This window comes from Dermochelys coriacea, chromosome 4 (genome assembly GCF_009764565.3).
Source record: "Dermochelys coriacea isolate rDerCor1 chromosome 4, rDerCor1.pri.v4, whole genome shotgun sequence".
In the NCBI taxonomy this organism is placed as follows: Eukaryota; Metazoa; Chordata; order Testudines; family Dermochelyidae; genus Dermochelys; species Dermochelys coriacea.
In genome coordinates this window covers 91,253,391-91,275,917 of record NC_050071.1, presented here as the reverse complement: position 1 = coordinate 91,275,917, position 22,527 = coordinate 91,253,391, and the positions used below count along the sequence as shown (strand labels likewise).

The window sequence follows — 22,527 nt, the reverse complement described above, 5'->3', positions numbered from 1 at the left end:
CAAAATTAACGTCATCAAAATGAATGCATCCTTCCCTGAACATGGTGTATCCTGAAAGGGTCTCCCAGTTTCTATTCCAGTGGGTGGGAGGACAAGACTGGCTTTGTTTAAACTGCAACTCTCAATCATATTCGCAAAAAGAAAAGGAATACTTGTGGCACCTTTGTTAGTCTCTAAGGTGCCACAAGTACTCTTTTTCTTTTTGCGATCTCAATCATATTGGGAGGCTTCCAACTTGCAGCACTATGATACAGACTTATCCGCAGGCAGGTAGCCCTGTCGCTCAGGAACATAACAGAGAAGATCACTCCCTGGGCTGCTGGTGGAACAGGAGTTAATCCATCACCTTCCATTGGCAGGAATTTTAGGTTCAGCCTACTAACATTTTGATTGTAAAATGTCCCCTACAATATTGGCTACCAGACAAACATGGGCCAGTTTGGCTAGAAAAATGTAAATTCCACCTCTTCTCATTCATTGATGCTATACTTTGGGGCAACCCAGTGCTGAAAATGATCAAGAAAACATTAATGCGGAGAGAGTGGATAGATAAGGGGATAGCTTGGGTCTCTTAATTGAGGATCAGTTTCTCCCATTCCAAGCACTCCAAAACCAATACAACCTACCTGGTGTAACTGCCTGGCATTGCCAGCAGCTTAAGCATCTTTTGAAGGACATATTTGGTCCTGATGTGCTGGGAGCACCAGAAACTCCTCAATAGGTGTTGATATGGAGAGAGCTCCAGAGGTTCACCCAAACATCTGTAGCCTGTTATGACCTCCTGGTCCAAAAGACACTCCCTAATTTAGATTGCCTGTGCCAGGCCTGGAACAAAGATTGGCATACATACTTGAACCCTAGCCCATGGGGAAGTGCCTTGCAAAAAATTAGAAACCTCTTCTACTGATCCATGATTAAGGCTGATCCAGCAGAAAACATTTCATTCATTCTGATCCCCGCATAGGTTTAAGTGCCTGGGCCTTACCAAAATGGAGTGCTGCTGGAGATGTGGGGCTCCTGAAGCCACCCTGGCTCACATGTTTTGGGACTGTCCCAGGATACAATCCTTTTGGCTAGAAGTAGGCAGGAGGATTAATATGATCATGGATACTTCCTTAAAAATGACTTCCCAGAGCTGTGATCCATCCCATCACCTGAAATTCTGAAACTCACAAAAAGCTTGGGTCTCTAGAGCAGTGCTTGTAGCTAAAGGGCTCAGACTGAAGAAGAGACTGCCTCTAGGGATAGGAGATTAGCACAGAGGCTTGGATGACTTGGCAGCTAAATAGCACATAATGTTTTGGAGAAGTGGACTTGAAAAGATTTGATCTGACATTTTAGAAATCTTTGATTCCTAGCGGATGGAAAATGAGATGTCGCTCTCCTTTCTCCTCCACTCCTGTCCTTTCCTTCCCTTTATTTTTTTGGTTTTTTTTCCTTTTTTCTTCCCTCCCCTTATTTGATACCAATCACCCAACCTACTTTATTACTTTTGAAGTAGGAAGTGGATTTGCGTATCAGAATTTACCTTCATAAGCTTAATAGTATAGAATTTTCGCATAATCAAGTAGACCCATATGGGTCAAGTTTCTCCAGGGCCACCCACATACACTGCTAATGTAGTGTGTCTACATTGGAGGCCTGTGATTTGCTATCCCTTAACACCACAGTAGAAATAGTTGGATGGAGTTCCCACAAAATCTGGAAACTGACATCAGACAGAATAGTCCTCAAATACTCAAGTCTGAACAGATTGGAGTAGTAAACAGTTTCAGGTACAGCAGTCTAAACATTCAGTGCAATCATTACTTTTGCATGCTGTACTAGCACAGTTTTCTTCTTTTTAAATTATATTTGCATAAGTTAAATGGTTAGCTACAAAAATAAAATGACATAAGAAAATCATCACTGTGTCCTAGTATCATTAATTGATCAAATAATGTGCTTTATTTTCCTTACCTGCCTGAGATCTTGCTGGCTTCTTTCTTTAGGGCAAATATACAACAGACGCTTCAGCTTTTCAAAGTCTCCCCTCTACAACAAAAGTAAAAATGTAAACATTATTCTATGTAGTCCTGTTTACTGTATTCTACTTGTCCCTATGGACACCGAGTGTACTTTAAACAGAATAAAGGTTTCTACAGTAGTCATGGGTATCTGTTTGAGTTGTGTGTTTATTTTGGTTTTATTTTTGTTCCACAAATGTAGGCTAACATTTCCAAGACACGCATTCATTAAGTAACATAATTCATACATACTGTAAAACTCTTAAGGAAATCATTTTATTTGAATGCACTGAAATATGCAAACAATTCTAGCAATAGCTAGATTGTTCTGTGAAGGATTTGGCTGGGAATTTTAACGTACTTCATTGTGAGTTTGTTACAAGTATGTTCCACTCTGACCCCACTGAACGACTTGGGGCGGGTGGGGAGAGGGGGAACGTGTTTGAACATGTTGACAACATTCTTCTTTTCCCCATCTTTTTGAGGTAATCTTAAAATACTTCTGATAAATATTATATTTTCAGGATTCAGAGTAGCAGCTGTGCTAGTCTGTACCCGCAAAAAGAAAAGGAGGACTTGTGGCACCTTAGAGACTAACAAATTTATTTGAGCATAAGCTTTCATGAGCTACAGCTCACAATCGGATGCAATCCGATGAAGTGAGCTGTAGCTCACGAAAGCTTATGCTCAAATAAATTTGTTAGTCTCTAAGGTGCCACAAGTCCTCCTTTTCTTTTTATATTTTCAGTTATCTTAAATGAGAAGTTTTAGAATACTCAGATATGCTTTAAGATTATACAGGAACAAATATCTAATTTTAGTTAGACAAAAGATATACAGGAAAAAAGCGTAACAATCCCTCATTAGAACTAGATTAATAATTGCATAAAGCCTGATCCTTGTATACCCAGATGTCCTGCAGAAATTAATAGGAATTTTTGCCACAAAAATGCATAGGCACCAAACCTGCAATCTGATCTGCACGGGCAGGTCCATACACCTGTGCAGAATCCAGTGAAGTCAATGAGGCTCTTCATGGACACACAGGTCCATGGGCATATCTAAATGCAGGATTGGGACTACAGGTACCAATTATGGCAGAGTTATAGCACAAATATCAAAAATACCAACAAGATTAGTTGTAGAATAATCGTTGATGTTGAATAAGAGATCACTTCCAAGACGTGTTTGCCTCCTCAGGTGAAATATTGCCCACTGTATTACTGGACTCTTTCCAACATATCTAGACAGAAAGCAGAGTATTCAAAAAGTTTCTTAAATAAATGAAGAAAAACATCCTAAGGCCTTGAACATTTACGAATCTGCTTAATTATAAACATTCTGTTATTTTGATTGGACTATTCATTTGGTTAAAAGGTTAAGCAGCTTGCTAGGGCCCTAAAAGATCAATGAAGTAAGAGCCCATGTTTAACATTACATATACATTCCTAGAACAGTTATAGACACTCTACAATACCTACATGTATAATTTATGCCAACATGAATTTTCTGTGAATTTTTCTAAAATGTTTTTGTTTTTGGCTGGTGTGGTGAGAGTTCCCCATTAGGGTGACCAGATAGCAAGTGTGAAAAATTGGGGGGCGGTAATTGACACCTATATAAGAAAGCCCCAAATATTGGGACTGTCCCTATTAAATCAGGACATCTGGTCACCCTACTCCCCAACCTGTTGCAATATACTTGAATACCTTCAAAGAACATTTCACCATATATGCTGGGTTGTTAGTCTAGCCAGAGTACTGAAATATTTTATTTGTTTTTTAATCATCATTACTTGGCTGTCATCCATTTGGAATATATTGCAAAAAGTGAGTGAAGGGCTGCATTGGCCCAGGTTAGGGGCATTCTTAAGGAGATCAAAACTGACAAATTTGAGGACAAGTATTCATGATGGACATCAGCAACATTATAAGTGATGTGTTTTACTTTGCAAGGAGATGATCTCTTGTTGTCTGAGGTTTTGCAAAAGCTATAAAGTGCTATGCTGGAATGAAAAACAGAGGTGGCCCGTCTAGCCAATTATCCTTAGGAAAAGGCAAATATAAAGGTGACAAATTTAAAACACTTCTGGATCTCTAGAGGAAAACGAGTACAAAAATCAGATCTATATGCTTGAAGCTATACATGGATGCCAGATTCATCACGCTACCTCATCAATCATTCACATTGTTTCAATGTTTTGTCTTCACACTGTGACCTAGTAATAAAAAATATATATTGCCCATTCATGGCAATATACAATTGACATAGTGCTAAAATCACTTTACACTGATACTGAGAGAGTAGGAAAAGGAAGGTGACCTGCATCAATGATTTCCCTCTGAAATCACATTTAAATACCAACTAATTAACACAAGACAGTGCACAAGCATGTTTAACAAAGTTTTTTATGACCAGGCCACCTGACCTTCAGAATGTATTGCTTTGATGGAAATATTTCTCACTGTCTCAACTTCTGCAGTGCTATGTTTCCCCCAACCAATGTAATCAAAGCAAGCCTATGGAGATAGATATAGATATACACACACACACACACAAAAGGGCATTCCAGGACTCTATGCATATATGAGCAAATGGCCCAAGTGTACAGCCTTTCCAGCTCCACATTCTCCAATGACTTGAAGAGGAGGAACCAAGGAAAAACATATTCATGGGCAAAGTCACAGTTATTGCTAAACATCAACAGGCAGCACTAGTGAAGGATTAGACTAATTCCACTCTACATGATCAGATCTAGATTTTAAACCAGATGGACGGGCACTGTCCATAGTATTATTTACATCTTAGTATTTTGAATTTAAAATAAGTTATTTGGTCTCTCATTCCCAGATTAGTGATAGAAAAGACATTTATATTAAAACTCAACTTATAAAATTAAGTGAGAGTCGGATGCACTACAATCCAAGGGAATGAAAATTAGAAACCCTGGCACAATCATCCAAACTAGAACAAGCGGAATGCAGAGAAATGTCCCTTGACCACCTTAGGCAGCAACAGTAAAACAACATTTTAATTTTCTTGAGCAAAAAGGCTCACAGCTCCAATAACCAAATTTGAAGTTTTGGCTGCCACTGAGCAAATAATCATTATTATTTTTATTTATGTGTATTACCATAGTGCCTGGGGTCCTTAATAAAAGGACCAGGACCCCATGGTGCTAGGCATTGTACAAATAAAGAATAAAAAGACACTCCATGCTCTAAAGAGCTTACAGCCTAAGTTTAAGACAAGCAACAACAGACTGATGCAGACAAAGAAGAAGAGGGAGTATAAGGAAACAATGAGACAATATTGATCAGCGTGACAGGCAGTGATCTCAGCTTGCTACCTGCCTGTTAAGTTTTTTGTATGCAGTGTTGTTGTAGTGAAGTTGGCCCCAGGATATTAAAGAGACAAGGTTGGTGAGATAATATCTTTTATGGGACCAACTTTTGGTGGTGAAAGAGACCAGGTGTCAAGATTACATAAAACTTTTCTTCGAGTCTTCTTTAGACCTGAAGAGCTCTGTGTAAGCTCAAAAGCCTGTCTCTTTCATGAACAGAAGTTGGTTTCACCCACCTTCTATCTCTACATTTTTTGTAAGCATCAGAAAAAGGAGAGAGGACAATGAGGTAGATCAAAAACAGAAAAAAGGGTGCAACTGTGGGTTTGCTAAATAAAATGAGAAAATACTTAACATGCAATGTTATTTTTCATGGAAGAAAAGTAATTACAGAATAATTAATAGATGCTAATACAGAGCTGTTGGATACCTGCTGAAGTCTCTATATACTCCTGGGGGAATTCTGCACCACTGCGCATATGCAGGATTTATGTCCCCCACATATTTCTATGCTTCCCCACAGAAAAATGACTTTTTGATGGGGAAAGCAAAGGGAAGCCACGAGAGCAGTCATACGACCCTCCCCAGCAGTATGTTTTGGGTGCCCATGGCAGCAGGCAGAGAGGTAAATCGCTGTGGGGTATGGGGCAGGACTGAAAAAGACCCGGCTGGTGGCTCTTATGTTGCGCTGGGCTCAGCTGCTAGTCCCAGCTGGGCTGGAGAGGACAGGACTTCCTCTTCCCCTGCACAGTATCTGGGGCTGTGTCAGACCTACCCCCAGATTTCTCCCCGGCTGTAGGAAGCTCTGCAAACTCTTCCCCGCCCCACGCTTCCTACACCCGTCACTCCTCAGCTGCAGGGGGAGGGATCCTTGTACAGGGAGCTGTTCCCCCATCCACCCAACCCCTGTGCATCCGGACCCGCTCATACTCAGATCCTCCCGCCAAGCTTCACCTGCACCCAGAACCCCCCCAGGCTGAGCCCTCACCCCCTGCACCTGGACCATCCCAAGCCACACACATACACCCAGAACCCTACCCTACTGTGCCCCAACCAGATGCACATGGATCCCCACCCCACTGAGCCCCACTCACCCAGCATCTGGAACCTCCCACTGAGTTCTCCACACCCAGAGCCCCCAGCCAAGCTCTACACCCCCCCTGCTAAACCCCAACCATCTTCACCTGCATCCCCCTACAGGGTCCTATTACTGTTGCACCCAGAACTCCCCAACAAGCCCCTGTGCATCCAGATCTCCCCCCGCACCCAGATCCTCCACTGAGCCACCCGCACCCAGAATGCCCCACACAGAACCCTCTCAACCCACACCTGGATCCCCCCCACACTAAGCCCTTCACACTTGGATCCTGCCTTGCAAAGCCTGCCTGCCTGCACCTGGCACAGAGGGGCAGGGCTTTGGGGTGTTTCTGTGGCAGGTGTGGTCCTTGTGCTGTGTCGGGGTTAGGTGCAACTTCACCGCTGACTCCATATCCCAGGGAGGAGCTGCACAGTGATCCCCCAAGTCCCACCTCTGTGCAGCCAGTGGCCTGTGCGCCCCAATGCCAAGGTGGAGCTTCCACATTTATTTGACAAATAAAATGTGCAGAATTTTAAAATATTGCGTTCAGAATTTTTATATATATATATATTTTTTTTTGGCACAGAATGCCCTCAGGAGTATCTATAGCTGTAAGTTTTAAGAGACACTGCCAGCTTAGGCCCGAGTCCGAGTTCCTGGATGTGGTGACAGCGGCGAATCTCTTCCTCAATCTCAGTAGCCTGGGGCATGTCTCAGCAGCAGAGTGCCGCGATTTCTAGGGGAAAGCGATTTTAAAATTGGTGGTGGGGCAGAACCCGACAACGGCGGCAGTGATTTTTGTTATGCTGACAGACACGATCAGATCACCCCGCCGACAACCACTCGAGCTACGGCTACTGCTAATTCAACGCCAGCGACGGCCGTGGTGCCAATGACTGAGACAGGGGCGGCCGCTCCTGGCCGCCTTCCGCCAGGCGCCTTCACACGGCGCTGCCCCCTGCCCTCGTCCTGCAGCCCCCTTCCCCGGGGCCAGACCTGCGCCCGCCCACCTCAATGGCCAGCATCCCTTTGCGCTTCGCGGGGCAGGGCTGAGCCTAAACTGGGGAGCTGCCGCCGCCGCCGCCGCCGCCCGGGGCAGTGGCCTGAGCTGCCCTGGGGGCAGCGGGGCCCGCTCTGTGGCGGCCTGGAGGTTGAGCAGACCCGGGGCAGGGTCGGCCGATGGCCCTGGGCCCGACAGCGCCTGCGAGCCCTGGCCCCGCCGCCGCCCGGCCCACGCACCTTTTCCGCCACAGGCTCAGTCCGCAGAGATGCGCCAGGGCTCGGGCCGCCCTGCGGAAGCGCCGCCGCGGCTCGCCCGCTCCCCGGGGGCTCCAGGCACCGCGGGGCCCGGGCGGCCCGCGCAGGTCACGGGCAGCGCCTCCCTGGCCCGGCCCGGAGGCCGTGAGCGCCGCCGCCGTGCCGGGGTCTGGGCGGGCTCGGGGCCGCGCTCAGGGGGCGGGCAGCAGCTGCCTCTCACGGTGCCCGGCCACGCTCTGGCTGCCCCTGTCCCGTCCGGGCTGGGTTCGCTGCGGGCGTCGGGTTAGCGCCTGGGAAACGCTCTGCCCGCCTGTTAATTCATCACAAGCACCTCGGCCGCGTTACACAGCCGCTGTGCTAGGGAGCCACTCCCAGCACCCCGCAGCCTTGCCCCCCGCCTTCCCCGCCCCTCCCTGGCACTTTAATATCCCGCTCTTACACCCGGGAAACTGAGGCACAGAGAAGGTTACTTCTTACTGCCCAGGCTCCCCAGCGAGTCAGTGCAGAGCCGGGAACGGAACCCAGCCAGCCTGGCTCCTTGCCCTCAGTCTCAGCCCCTGTGCTGCCACAGCTGCCGTGGTTTGGTTCGGATCATGTAGATCCGAGAGGTGTACGAGGGATGCAGCTCAACCATTCGCTCGGTGGAAGGGGAGACCGCCGAGATCGCGCTGTGGAGCGGAGTTAAGCAGGGCTGTCCCCTCAGCCCCATCATCTTTAACCTCGCCATGGAGCCGTTGCTGCGAGCGGTCTCCAATGACACAGACGGTTTCAACCTCCACGGCACGAGGGTGAGCATCCTGGTTTATGCGGATGACCTGGTCCTGACCTCAGACGACCCAGAGAACCTCCAACCTATGCTAGATGCCATCAGTCAAGCTGCCGATTAGATGGGGCTCCGCTTCAATTCAAAGAAGTGCGCATCTCTCCACATTGAGGGCAGTAAAAGGGACTTGGTGCAGGCGACAGGGTTCCAGATCCAGGGCGAGCCCATCATCCCCCTGGCAGAGGGGCAGGCGTACCGGCACCTTGGCACGCTGACGGGTTTCCGTGTCTGGCAGACACCCGAGGACACCATCCAGGAGATCTTGCAGGATGCCACCAAGATCGATGCCTCCCTGCTAGCACCATGGCAGAAATAAATGCCCTGAACACCTTCCTGATCCCCCGCATCTCGTTTGTCCTAAGGGGATCTGCCGTGGCGAAGGTACCCCTCAACAAGGCAGACAAGATCGTCCGGCAGCTGGTGAAGAAGTGGCTGTTCCTTCCCCAGAGAACCAGCAATGAGCTGGTCTATATCGCCCACAGGCATGGCGGTGCCAATGTCCCCCGCATGGGTGACCTGTGTGACATCGTGGTGATCACCCACGCCTTCTGCCTGCTGACGTGTCCCAACGCCATGGTAAGGAACATTGCAGCAAGCGCCCTCCATGACACAACAAAGAAGCGGATCGGCAGAGCCCCCTCCAACCAAGACACCGCCAGATTCCTGAGTGGTTCTCTGGATGGCGAATTTGGACGGGATGGTGGCGACATGGCTTCACTGTGGTCCCGCGCTCGCAATGACACGCGTCGCCTGGGGAAGCGCATCGGCTGCCGCTGGGAGTGGTGCGAGGAGCACCAGGAGCCGGGAGTCCTGGTGCCACAGATCAGGTCCGACGACAACACCATCGTCACCCTGAGTGCCAGGGGCATGCTGGAGAGGACCCTGAAGGCAGCCATCAACTCGCTGTACATGGAAACCCTGAAGCGTAAACCAGACCAGGGTAAAGTCTTCGAACCGACCAGCAAGTGGGACGCCAGCAACCACTTCCTCGCCGGGGGCAGCTTCACCTGTTTTGCCGACTGGCGGTTCATCCACCGTGCCCGGCTCAACTGCATCCCACTCAACGGAGCCATCCGCCACGGGAACTGAGACAAGCATTGCAGGAAGTGCGGCTACTCCAACGAGACCCTGCCCCACGTCCTATGCAGCTGCAAGCCCCACCTCAGAGCCTGGCAGCTGCGCCACAACGCCATCCAGAACCGCCTGGTGAAAGCCATTGCATCGCGCCTGGGGGAGGTCGCCGTGAACTCCACCATCCCTGGGACGGACAGCCAGTTGCGACCTGACGTGGTAGTCACTGACGAGGACCAGCAAAAGATCATCCTCATTGACACCCTGAGAGCGAAGGGCTACGAGGTGCAGCTGGATACCCTGATCGTCAGAGCCCTGGGTGCTTGGGACCCCTGCAATGAGCGTGTGCTGCGGACCTGCGGGATCGGTCGACGGTATGCACGGCTCATGCGGCGCCTCATGGTCTCTGACACAACCTGATGGTCCAGGGACATCTACATCGAACACATCACCGGCCACCGACAATACCAAGAGGTGTGAGCCAGTACAATATCGTGCATCAACTATGGGAAAGGGACTGAGAGACTTTTTCCATTGGACCATATGAACTGGAACCATAAACTCACTGAACATTAAATTCCACCAAATGAGGGTAGATCCATCCTCATCATCGTATCTGCTCATTATACTCGACAATGAACATAACCACTATATGGACAACATTCCCCCATATCTCAATGTTTGAACTTTGGCCCATTAAACTTTTACCCCCAATCAGGGAGATTGCAGATTATGTATTCCTTACCCCACCCACTCTTAAACTGAATTTCGCACCCCTTGATAATCTGTACCTTATTCCCTGATAACCAGAAACTTCTATGCCTAAACTCTACCATTTTCTTTTTACTTCAACATTATCTTAATATACCATGCTGGGCCTGACTGTGGGGGCCCGCTGCACAGATCAGTTTGCAGGATCAAGACAAACTGCCAAAGTGAAGAGGCGTTTAGGTTTACAGGAGGATATATACTCAAGGCCTAATTAGAAGCTGTCATCCTTATGCAGAGGTAGCTCCCTTTGGCATATGCAGGGGAAAGATTCCCATAAACTTCAATAGGAGTTGGATTGGTGTCAAATATTAAAGAGTTGGATTCTTATTTGTATAACACTATAAACATGCATGGCTCCACACAAAACTCAGGGAGTCTACTTCTATCTATCCATCCAGATTCTCCATGCTGCCTTGCGCCTTATGTTGTCATCTACAGATATGCATAGTCAGTGTAAAACACTATCATTTTGATCTGATTGCATTTTACATTCACTTTGCACAGAGATGTAAATAATTTCACAAAGTACAAAACAGTGGAGAATCAGGCCCCAAATCTTTCACCCAGCTTTGCGATGAAGATTGAAAGAAAAACAGTTGATGCTATTTTACTCACCTTTAGGAAAAAAAGTAAAATAAAATAAAAGAACACACACATACAGGAAAATACTAAACTTTACACTAAGGAGCATTTCTCATCTGAGGATTTAAATACACTTTATAAACATTAATCAAGCCTCATGCTTCTTTTGTGATGTATGTAGTATCTGTAAGAGATGTATAACTTTGGAGGCATGGAAATCTTCAAAGACTACTATACTGTATGATATGTGGAGCACTATGGCCACACAAAATATCCTTTGTATCAATAAGTATTTATGTATCTAAATATTCCTGTTTTGCTGGATGCATTTCCTGTGGAATTTGGAATCACTAGGGGTGTTTAATTCAGTCTCATACAATAAGAAATTGTTAAATTTAAAAAGCAATATACCCCCATTTGCCTTACTTATGTGAGTATTCCTTTGAAGCTTAGCCTGCTGGGGAAAGGGGCATTGTTTGGTTTTACCTGTTTCAGGAAGCCTGGGAGAACAAAGGCCCCCAATCTGTGTAAAGAGTCATCCTGAACTGACTCAGGTCCCTCAAACGGGCATGAGATTTTAACCATATGGAAGATAAGTGACATGTGGTAAGCTTAGTGTGTGTGTAGACACTTGTTTTGATATTGTATTTTTTCTGACTGATTTTGTCCTAAATAAATCTACTATGGTAAACCCTGTCTTGGCCCATGTTAGGCATCCAAACAGCTGGTGCTAGACTTAGGTCAGACCTGCTGGGGTAAGAACAATGAATTGCAAGGGAACTGCAACCCTAAAACTCTGGTCTGCAGGGAAAGGAATGAGGGTTCCCACACACAAAGAGGTGATAGCTAGAGGCCTGAAACCTAAGCGTGTATCCTTGAGGAGACCATAAAGGAAGGAAAGGTGCAGTTAACTCCAGAACCATGACAGTATTGTCCCCATTTTATGAGTTGTAGCCAATTAGCTTGCATTTGGTAATATGTGATTTAGGACTTGGGGGTGTTTGGGGGGGAATTTATTAATAATAGGGGGAATAATAGGTAAGAAATAAGTGGGAAACCAGTACAGGGGGGTAGAACTGACAGGCGTGTATTAATGTAGCATATAGATAAAATATTGAGATTAAATAGGACTGAAACTACTGGCCTCAGACCTGTGAGATATTAGTTTAGCCAAACAAGGCTTTGGGCATAAAAGAAGTTGGCAAATTAACCGCTATATAACCTTGTTAAGTGTTGATGATTGGGGAAATAAAATAACTGCAAGATACAATTACGACCAGTTGAAATATATTGGGGATTTTCATTGAAGTAAGATGTCAGCAATATATTAACCACAAGCTGCTATCGTGATTAATTGACAGGTGTTAATGAGTAGGAGGAATTGAAAGAACCTATGAAAATTGGGGCACCAAAATTTGTTGGGTGTTGAAGTACAAATATGGGAAAGACATGGCAATCTCTCTGCATGTTTATAAGTCTCAGCGTATACCAGTATATCCTATAATAAAAAGGTGTCAGTGGGCTTGTGTGCTAGGGAGACACATCAAGAGATGCATAATTAACAGCCACCTGATGAGCATCCATATGATTTATTGTAAGGCAGTGAGGTACAGTTATTGTATAACTATGGCAGGTTATTAAAATGCCATGTATGACTGTACTAATCAAACTGAATAGGTGGCTGTGGGCAGGGGTGAAAGTTAAAGGACTTACCTGTACACCAGAGTCCTGAGTGGGGGAACATGGCCTCAATCAGAAGAGGCAAGGCCTTAAATCCCTGGGCCCTTTAAATCAAGATTTAAAGGGCCTGGGGCTCCAGCTACAATAGTGGTGGCTGGGAGCCCCGGACCCTCTAAATCACGCCCAAGCTACCAGCTGCAGAGGCAGCTGGGAGGCCCGGCGGCTATTTAAAGGGCCCAGGGCTCCAGCTGCTGCTACCGCAGCAGAGCCCCGGGCCCTTCAAATCACTGAGGAGCCCTGGAGACTCCCGGCTGCGACCACTACCCCGGGGCTCTGGCAGAGCTTTAAAGGGCCTGGGGCTCTGCTGCTGGAGCCCTGAGCCCTTTAAATCCCCACATGAGCCCTGCTGCCCAAGCCCTAGAGTAGCGGCGGCGGGGCTCTGGTGGCGATTTAAAGGTCCCCAGGGCCATAGTGTGGGCTGGAGCTCTGGGGCCCTTTAAATCCCTGCCAGAGCCCCACTGCCGCTACCCCAGGGCTTTGGCAGTGGGGCTCTGGTGGGGATTTAAAGGGCTGGGACGGTAGCGGTGGCTGGAGTTCCAGAGTCCTTTAAATCCCCGCCGGAGCCCTGCTGCTGCTGCTACCCCAGGGCTTTAAATTGCCATCTAGTAAAGCTGGTCCTGGTACGGCGCACCAGCTCTTGCTAGTACACCATACCGACTTACTTTCACCTCTGGCTGTGGTAAGCATAAACAGGAAAGCCACACAATAGAGCAAAATAAGGACACCCCAGCACAAACTTGAAATATTAGGGAGAGCTGTTGCTTCATGGATCATGGCTCCTTGCTCAAGCCTTGTTTTGCCAAAGCGAGGAGACTGGACTAAAAAGCCAGAAGCTGTCTAAAGTGACAGGCTGACAGAGCCTTTGGGAGGGTGTCTAAAGAAGCTGGTCTTTCCTAGATCCGGGGAATGGTAAGCCTTAGGGGAAAAGCAAAAATATGCATACATTCTGTTTCTATTGTTTAAGATAGTTTTCTCTGAAATATTTTGGTGCTAAATAAATGATACTTTGGACACTGCTTACCACGGTCATTGCTCTCAGAGGGAACAGAACTGCAACGGCTGAGCTCAAGTCAGACCAAGTGAGGTAAACATGGTTAATACAAGAGGACTGTGACCAGGCCATAGGTTGGAGTGGAAGAATCACATAATTCTACTCAGAGCCACGGAACAGCTTGAGACCTAAGGAAGGGTGTTTTCAGAGAGATCTGGAGGGGTTAGAAGTCCTGTTCACATAACTGACATTCCTTATAACATTTTGAAATTGCACCATGCATAGATTCGGAGAGTGTTAAGGTCAAAAGGGACCACTAGCTCATCTAGTCGGAATATCTGTATATCACAGCCTATTACATTTCACCCATATACCCTTTATTGAGCCCAATAACTGGTGTTTGGCTAAAGCATATAATCCAGAAAGGCATGATAAACCTGTGAATTACTGTATAGAATAAAGTGTATTTTAAGGCAGAGGTGTTAAGTGTATTGATCTCCCATATACAATACAGTATATAACATTCACTTTACCTCAGTTTATGGTTTCATAAGGAATCAGGAAACTTTACAAAAGATTTACTGGATGCCCAATACAATCTTACTGTTTTAAGAGTGCTTTGCCCCACATTCATGTATTGATTTTAAACATAACTCATGCATATTAATGTGAAGTTACTAACTATTTTCCATTAATAATTTCACTTTTCATGAGGGAAGAAAATGGTTCCTGGCCCAAGATACATGAACATCTTTACTGTAGGGCTGTAAATAAAAATTAGAGACTTACTACTGAATTTCTAATAATGTGACCCATGGTAACTGCAAAAAACAAAAAAAATCTGACAATCTATATTTACCCAAAGAAAAATGTAAGCAGAGGGAAAAAACAAAAGGGAAGTTTTAGTTAATTTCATAAACAATTATAATTTGCTTGGTTTATTTAACATAATATTATTGGTCTTTTTCTTTACTCTAATGAAAAAGAGTCATAGAATTTGTGGTTTACACACAGCAGTGGGGATTCTGATCCAAGATTTTTATTTATTTACTTTTTTAAAGTGGTGACTGAACCTAGATTTCCAACTGCCAGGAGATCACCACTCACTTCTCTGTCTATATTTAGGCACCTGACTTAGAGCCTAGCTTTAGGCACATTTTTATTTAAAATCTGTCTTTAGAAAGACCTCCATGCAGAACTATATTTATCTACTTTAAAAGGACAGAGAGCTGAGCTGACCATACCACTATTTGATCCTGGTAATTATATAAGGCTGCAATTAAGCAAAGCAGCCTAATTTAGCAAAGTACTTCAGCATGTGTTAAAGTGTTCTGCTGAACTGGGACTTAAGTTACTAACTTGATTTACTCCATAAGGCCCCCAATTCTGAAAAGACTTACATGCATAATTGGATCAATTTGAGTTCAATGGGACTACTCATGTTTAAAATTAAGCACATTTGTAAATCTTTGCAGAAGTGAGGCCTAGGTTATGCTCTATGCTGATAGATTCCATATACTTGCCACCATCTTGATTGTTTTCTAAAAATGTGGGAAGCAGAGTGGAAGGATTTTCAACATGGTAGTGCCACAGTGATATATTTCTTCAGATGTAATAAATTATATTTTTCCTCAAAATATACCATAAATTCTCATATAAAACTTGAATATAGATATCTATGCACACACCCCACAAAATACCTCTATAAAAAGGATAAGATTAAAAAAAAATCAAACTCAGATGTTACATCATAATATAGAAGCCCATCATATTGTCTTTTAAAGTGTTCTGCTTTACCAGGATTGGTGAGTTCCTAAGTCAGACAGCATTTCTGCATCCATAAACCTTGTTATTTTTCCATCTCTTAACTCTTTTCCAACTCTTAACAGAATCTCAAACGACATGCTGTACTAAAGCAGATAGCTGAAAACACTTAACCAGTTGATATGTCCGCTATAACGTGTTCCCATATTTCTACTTCAGCAATGCATGAAACAAGTTAAAAATTACCCTGTTTAATTGTGATTTCACTATTGAAGCATGAAGCAGTTTTACTTCTTTTATTTTAGACTTTTCAATACATCTAAACTAGTTTATGCTAAATTACAGCTATTAATTATTAATTCAGATACTAACCACTTACCATTAAGTAGCCATATAATGGGTAAAGGGCTTCTAGAAATAGTGGGGAAAGTCATGACTGAAAATGAATCCATGAATAAATGAGAATGAAAAAGATTAAATTAAATGACTAGTTTAGTAAAGTCCTCTTAAAATTTGTTTGGAGGGCTGAATTGAGTCAGCTCATGGCAGCACAGCTAATCAGTTTTTTTTTTTAAAGTAAAGATTTCCATCTTGTGCTCCAAAATCAAGCCTTTTAGTTAAAAGTAGGTCTCTAGCCCTTACAGCTGTGAAGAAAACTTTCATAGTGTAAACTGATGCAGTGATGTCTGACTACATCTGCAGACAGCCTGAAACCAATAACTGTGAGGTTTCAGAGTAGCAGCCGTGTTAGTCTGTATTTGCAAAAAGAAAAGGAGTACTTGTGGCACCTTAGAGACTAACAAATTTATTAGAGCATAAGCTTTCGTGAGCTACAGCTCACTTCATCGGATGCATTCTCACGAAAGCTTATGCTCTAATAAATTTGTTAGTCTCTAAGGTGCCACAAGTACTCCTTTTCTTTTTGCCAATAACTGTGAGAGAGGTAAAGCCTAATGAAGATCACTTATAAGGTCTGGTCTACACTGGCGGGGGTAATCTAAGTTACGCAATAAGGTAGCTGAAGTTGACATACTTGGATCGACTTACTGTGGTGTCTTCACCACGGTGAGTCGACTGCTGCCGCTCCCCCATCGACTCTGCCTGTGCCTCTCACTGAGCTGCAGTACAGGAGAGCACTCAGAAGTTGATTTATCGTGTCTAGTCTAGACGAAATAAATCGACCCCCGCTGGATTGATCGCTGCCCACCAATCTTGTGGGTAGTGTAGACATACCCTAAAATGATAGTTCCCCCCCCCCCTTTCAGTATCTAGGGATCGTTTATAGCTTAGACAGATTCTTGAGAATTTCAGTTTTAATTCCTTCCTTTACCTCCAATAGCACTATCTTTTCAAGTAAGGAAAAACATACAAATCTTCAGTCTCATTCAACACTGCTTTCTAAGAACCTAGAACTTCTTCCATTAAAACAAGGGGAGTTTTTCCATTGCCTTCAATGAGAGCAGGATCAGGTCCTATATATGTAGGATTTAATATTGAGCAACAGAGGCACTCCATCTAGTCTTGATCTGTATGCGCTCTCTGTCCCTGTCTAATTCAGGGAGTAAGAGCCTGGTTGGAAGAACTGATTGTAGAACTCCTCCCTACCAGCACAGAATAAATCACTCTAGAATATTGGCTTAGGCCAATGTTTCAAAGCTATTTGTTTAAATTACTAGACTTTTAATGTATATATTAAAAGTAATTACAATAAGCATCAGAAAAATCTGTTTTTCTTTAGCCCAGAATGAAATTCTTATTCACAGCATATTTTGCTGCTCCATGAGGGCCTGATCCAAAACCATTGAAGTCAATGGAAGTCTTTTTATTGACTTAATGGTCTTTGGATTAGGATCCAAGTAATCAGTTAAATGTATATACTAATGGACATTAGTAAGTCCAAAAAAGCTATATGGACACATCATAAATATCTTTTCTAAAGCTGATGAATTACTTTTTCCGAGAACATTGTGTCTGAGAAACCATAAAAGCTTAGTACTAGAGACAATGGTTTATTTTTTTGGGGCTTGCTCCTGCTCAAGTTAATGGGAGTTTTGCTGAGCATAATTAACAAATATACACAAAGTCAGATAAGGTTTGCAAGGAAAAAATAAGGCAAGAAAAGACAATAGTAGTAGTTGTTAATACTTGGCCATGGGGTTTAACTTTCTCATCCATGGTTTCCCCTCATGTCTAGTAACCAGACTAAGTAAAGCACAGTCAATGGGATTGTTGATTTTACTATAAGTTTTCTGCTGGCTGGTGATGAAAGTGAACTTTGCACGGGAGTAGGAAGTCCAGATAGTTGGTTATATTCTCGAGCAGGGCATACTTATTCGGGCCACCTCTGTAACTCACAACCACTCTCCATTCCAAGATGTGCTGATCAGTCACTAGATTTCTAAATATTTTCTTAGTATACAGATGCTTGTCTTTCACTGGCCTGGAACAGAAGATCACACTTCCATTTGCGGATTTCCAAAATAGCAGTATTCTCCACAGGTTGCCCCGCATGAAAGGATTTAAAAACTAGAACTAGTGACTAGACTATCATTGCAAGTTTAAATGATATGTAATGACTAGGGCCCTACAAAATTCATGGTTGTTTCTGGTCAATTTCATGGCACTAGGATTTTAAAATGAGTCAGTTTCACATTTTCAGCTGTTTACATCTGAAATTTTAGGGTGTTGTAACTGTGGAGGTCCTGACCCAACTGTCAAACAGCACTCAGATAGCCATGCTAGGTGTGGGATTCTGCCTTCCACTAAGAACATAATGGCCATACTGGGTCAGGGCAAAGGTCCATCCAGCCCAGTATCCTGTCTGACAATGTCAGGTGCCCCAGAGGGAGTGAACCTAACAGGTAATGATCCAGTGATCTCTCTCCTGCCATCCATCTCCACCCTCTGACAAACAGAGGCTAGAGACACCATTCCTTACCCATCCTGGCTAATAGCCATTAATATACTTGACCTCCATGAATTTATCCATGCAAGAAAACACCTGCTGAGCACTGGCATTTAACTTTGCATTGTCAGGGTGATTTTTGTTTGACTGTGCTTCAGCCCAGAACAGTACAACCATTACTTTATTGTAAGTTTTGTGGATTGTGACATATTAAGATTCAAACCAAATGATTAAGTCCATTAGTTCTGTGGTATTCTTGGCAACGAACTGAACTTCCTCATTCAGCTGAGCACTGTTTAGAAGGGTTGAAAGTTCTGTTAAATCCTGTGGATCTGGTCTCTGTCAGCTCTTCTGAGATGAGCTCAGTAGTACTTCAGGTGAGCTGCATGGTATTGTACAGCCTGAAACCAAAATTCCAACGAATAATTACTGGCTCTGAAGGGAGTATAATTTTTTGTTCCCCGTTTTCAGTCATGCTTGCAATATGCTTCACATTTTGAAGTTTGCAGCTAGGGCAGTGTTTAAAGTTTTTTTAATGTAGCTGACCAGTTTATCAACTTTACCAAACTTCCATCTCCACAAATCACTGACAAGAGAAATTACATATGCATTACGTGTAATATGGACAGCATTTGGCATTAGACCTTAGAGAAAAAGATTTCAAAGATTTAGTCATGTAAGTTCCATTGTTGCTTATGAAACCATATACTCTGTCAAAGTCCGCACCATATTTTGAAATGGTTTTAATTATCTCTTGAGAAACTGTAGTGTAGTTAACAGCATCAAAGTAAATGCAGTGAGCAAGCACTGTTAGCTTTCCTGTCTGTGCATCTTTGGCCTTGTCAGAAATAAAAAACAAACAAAACATGCAATACATATTGTCTTGCTCATCTGCGGACTCAGACGAAATAATTGCAAAAGACTCACAAGTTAATTTGAGACTTCATAGTCTCAAAATGCATAGTACACACTTTTGGAAATTAGAGCTGTTGTAACTTATTCGCACTTGGTAAGCAACCGACATTTTGTACATTCCATGGAATGAATTCATGTAGCTTTGCAGGATAAAGTTTTTCCAATGGTATATTAGTACTTGCAAATGCATCCACAGGTTCCAGTCTAGCTAAATGACGGGTCTCAAATTGCTATCGTCTTCTTAAGAGGAGATGAAATTATTATTTGTTTAAACTTTTCGTTTCCCAGCAATGCGCTATCTGCAGCCCTCTTTCTGCTTCAATGGGTTTCCGAGTGCAAGTGGGACTGAACTGTTGTCCCAAATGTGTGATCCAATGAAACATGGCCACTTGTACAAAACAGTTTGTCACCATTGGCATGCAGAATTTGACTTCCAAGTTTTCACATGATCCGCAGCAATAATGATTGTAGAGGTTTGTGATTTCCTTTGGACACTCATTTTAAAGTCATTTTACTTGTCTTCTGGTAGGCTGCCAGTTTAGATTATGCTACAAAATCACCCCAGCGTCCATATCTACCAATCAGTGAGTTGAGCCCTGAATGTTATTTGCTGCTGTAAAGTGTCGATCAAGAACTCCTGTCAAGTTCTTGACCTCTTTATTTGTATTTAAACAAGCTAATAATTGCATCTGGAGGGGCGGGGGATAGCTCCCTGTACAGTGACTCCTCCCCCCATGGCTGTGGAGCAATGGGGACAGGAAGTGAGGGGGGCAGACGGACATGGGCAGCAGGTGAAACTTCGCTTGGGGGAGGCTAGCCCCATGCCCCAGCTCTTCCAGCTGAGGACCGACCCCTGCTTGCTGCTCTCAGCCCTCTGTGGCCCCAGCCAGGGCAGGGGGAGAAGGGGATGAGAGCTGGACCCTAGGCAGGGTTGAGCTCTCAGCCTTGGCTGGGGCTGGGACTGCGACGAAGCTCTCTGCCCTGGTTGGAGGGAGCTCCAAGCCCGGAGCCCCTCCCCCATTCTGTCCCTTCAGGGACCTCCTGTGGCTGCAGAAAGCTCCAGGGCTGCTGTGCAGCCCCGGAAATACCTGCAGCTGGGGAAGGTACCCGGAAGTAGGTCTAACCTCCCTCCCCTCCCCCCCCAGCCCCTCAAAGCAGATGTGCAGGGGAAGAGGAAGTCCTGTCCCTCTCCAGCCTGGAGAGGACTAGCAGCTGTAGACTGGGGAACAGTAGGACCCCCTCTCCCCACCACCAGCTGGGGCACCGCTAGCCCTACCCCTCCCTGCCAATTCTAGATTTCATGGGAGAGGTCTGATTTGAACATCAGACATGTTTTTCATGGCCATGAATTTGGTAGGACCCTAGTAATGACAAAAGGAAACAGTAACTCAGTTTATAACAAGGTCAGTTGCTGGGAATATGTCCCAGTTTGTCCAGGAATGTAGTCTCAATCTCCTGAGCATCCTGTTAGTGCATCCCACTTAGGGTCTATGAATCGGCCCTTGTGGTCAACGAGGGCCTGCATAACAATATAGTAGTATCTTTTGAAGTTTATGTCCTCATGTGCTCCTTGCAGAGGACAAACTGTTGGCACGTGAATCCCATCAATGGCCCTGGCACAGTTTGTTAAGTCCATTCTCTCAATGCCAGCAACTGTGTCAGGAATATTTGTAATGTCCACCACCTTGGGTACATCACAGTCCCGATTGCCTCACCAACCTCTGCCACAACAGTGCCCAATAGTTGCTTTGCCAATTGCACACTGGTTGGCCAGAAACCTGTAGCAGTCTGGGGTAGCCAGCTGCAAATGGCTATAGGTAAGGCCCTACTTAAATCATGGGATGATTGTCAAATAATTGCAACCGAGTTGTGGCAAGACATGAAAAAAAAAATCATCACAGAAAAATAGTAATGGTCTTTTATTAATTGTGGTAATTTGGAAAAGCCAGAGAAGACCTATTTAAGAAAAATATTCTGGAACAATATAAACTCAAGTATTATGTTATGCCTGCAATTTGTTGATAACCAGGCAATTTTGCTGCAACTCTATTATAGTCATTAATGCATGGGGCTCCCAGCAGGAGCCCCAGCCACCAACCCCATGCATGGCAGGCCTCCTGCTGTCAGCCCCTCCAGCTGACAATTGTAGTAGAAGCCTAATATTGCAGGATCTGCAATATCATAAATTAAGTATGGTTTTAGCTACAGGGTCATGGAATACTGTCCATAGGAGAAGAAATTAAAAAGATTGGGATTGTTCAGTTTGGAAAGGACAATTAAGGGGGGAATATTACAGAGATCTATAAAATCATGAATGACGTGGGGAAAGTGAATGAGGAGATATTGTTTACCCCTTCACATAACACAAGAACCACAGATCACCCAATGAAGGTTTAAAAGAAGATAGAAGGTTAAAAAAAACCAAGAAGAAGTACTTCACACAGTCAACCTGTGGAACTCATTGCCACTGGATGTTGTGAAGATCAAAAGTATAACTGGGTTAACAAAAATTAGATGAGTTCATAGAGAATATTTCCATCAGTGGATATTAGCCAAGGATTGTCAGGGTTGCAACCCCATTGTTTGGGTGTCCCTAAGCCTTTGACTGCCAACAGGGCCTGGATCACTTGATAATTGCCCTGTTCAGTTCATTCCCTCTAAAGCATCTGGCATTGGTCACTGAGAGAGAGAACAGTTGGCTGGATGGACCATTGGTCTGACTCAGTATGGCTGTTCTTACCTTCTTATAGTTACCCATTTCTGGATCGGCATAGCCTTCCTCAAGCGGCTATTGTGAGGCTGGAGAAAGCTGAACACAAACCTCCAGGAACATCTGCTTCTTCACGTGAAGAGTCTGGATCCACTAGTAGTTTTCCTAGGTCCATGTCATCCCATCAGTCTCTGCTTGTGGCCCTGCCTAGGGGGAATCTGCAGGTAAGGCAACAGGCATGAGCGGCATCAGCTGGTTTGCACACCCCTCTGAGAAGTGCCTTTGAGAGGTCAAAAAGTGCCACTGAAATGTCCACCAGCATCTTGCAGATGCTCTGCCTGATTCTCAAAATAGGCCAGAGCATGGGGTAGAGAAGTTCATCCACCAGTTTAGGAGCCATGTGGATGGCTCCAGCTGCTAGGAGCATGCAGGCACAAATAGCTTGGCTGGATGCGTTCACAGTCTAAAACCACCCAACAACCCTTTCAGTCCTGCAGAAGTTGACAAACAGACAAGTTCTAACAAAAGCCACTGTACAAAACCCTAGAGAGTCTACAACTGGATAAGGTTC

The 22,527-nt window shown here is 44.6% G+C and overlaps 1 protein-coding gene across 1 annotated transcript in view; it reads right to left on the bottom strand.

Moving 5' to 3' along the window:
• Positions 1 to 22,131, bottom strand: part of LOC119855082 — a 52,961-nt gene extending 30,830 nt beyond the window's left edge. The window contains exons 1-4 of the mRNA XM_043513851.1: positions 22,068 to 22,131; positions 7,667 to 7,874; positions 3,138 to 3,249; positions 1,960 to 2,034 (exon numbers count right to left, since the gene is read on the bottom strand). Of these exons, the coding sequence (XP_043369786.1) occupies positions 1,960 to 2,034; positions 3,138 to 3,249; positions 7,667 to 7,874; positions 22,068 to 22,131 (459 nt within the window). The remainder of the gene's footprint in view (positions 1 to 1,959; positions 2,035 to 3,137; positions 3,250 to 7,666; positions 7,875 to 22,067) is intronic.
• Positions 22,132 to 22,527: the final 396 nt, after the last annotated feature.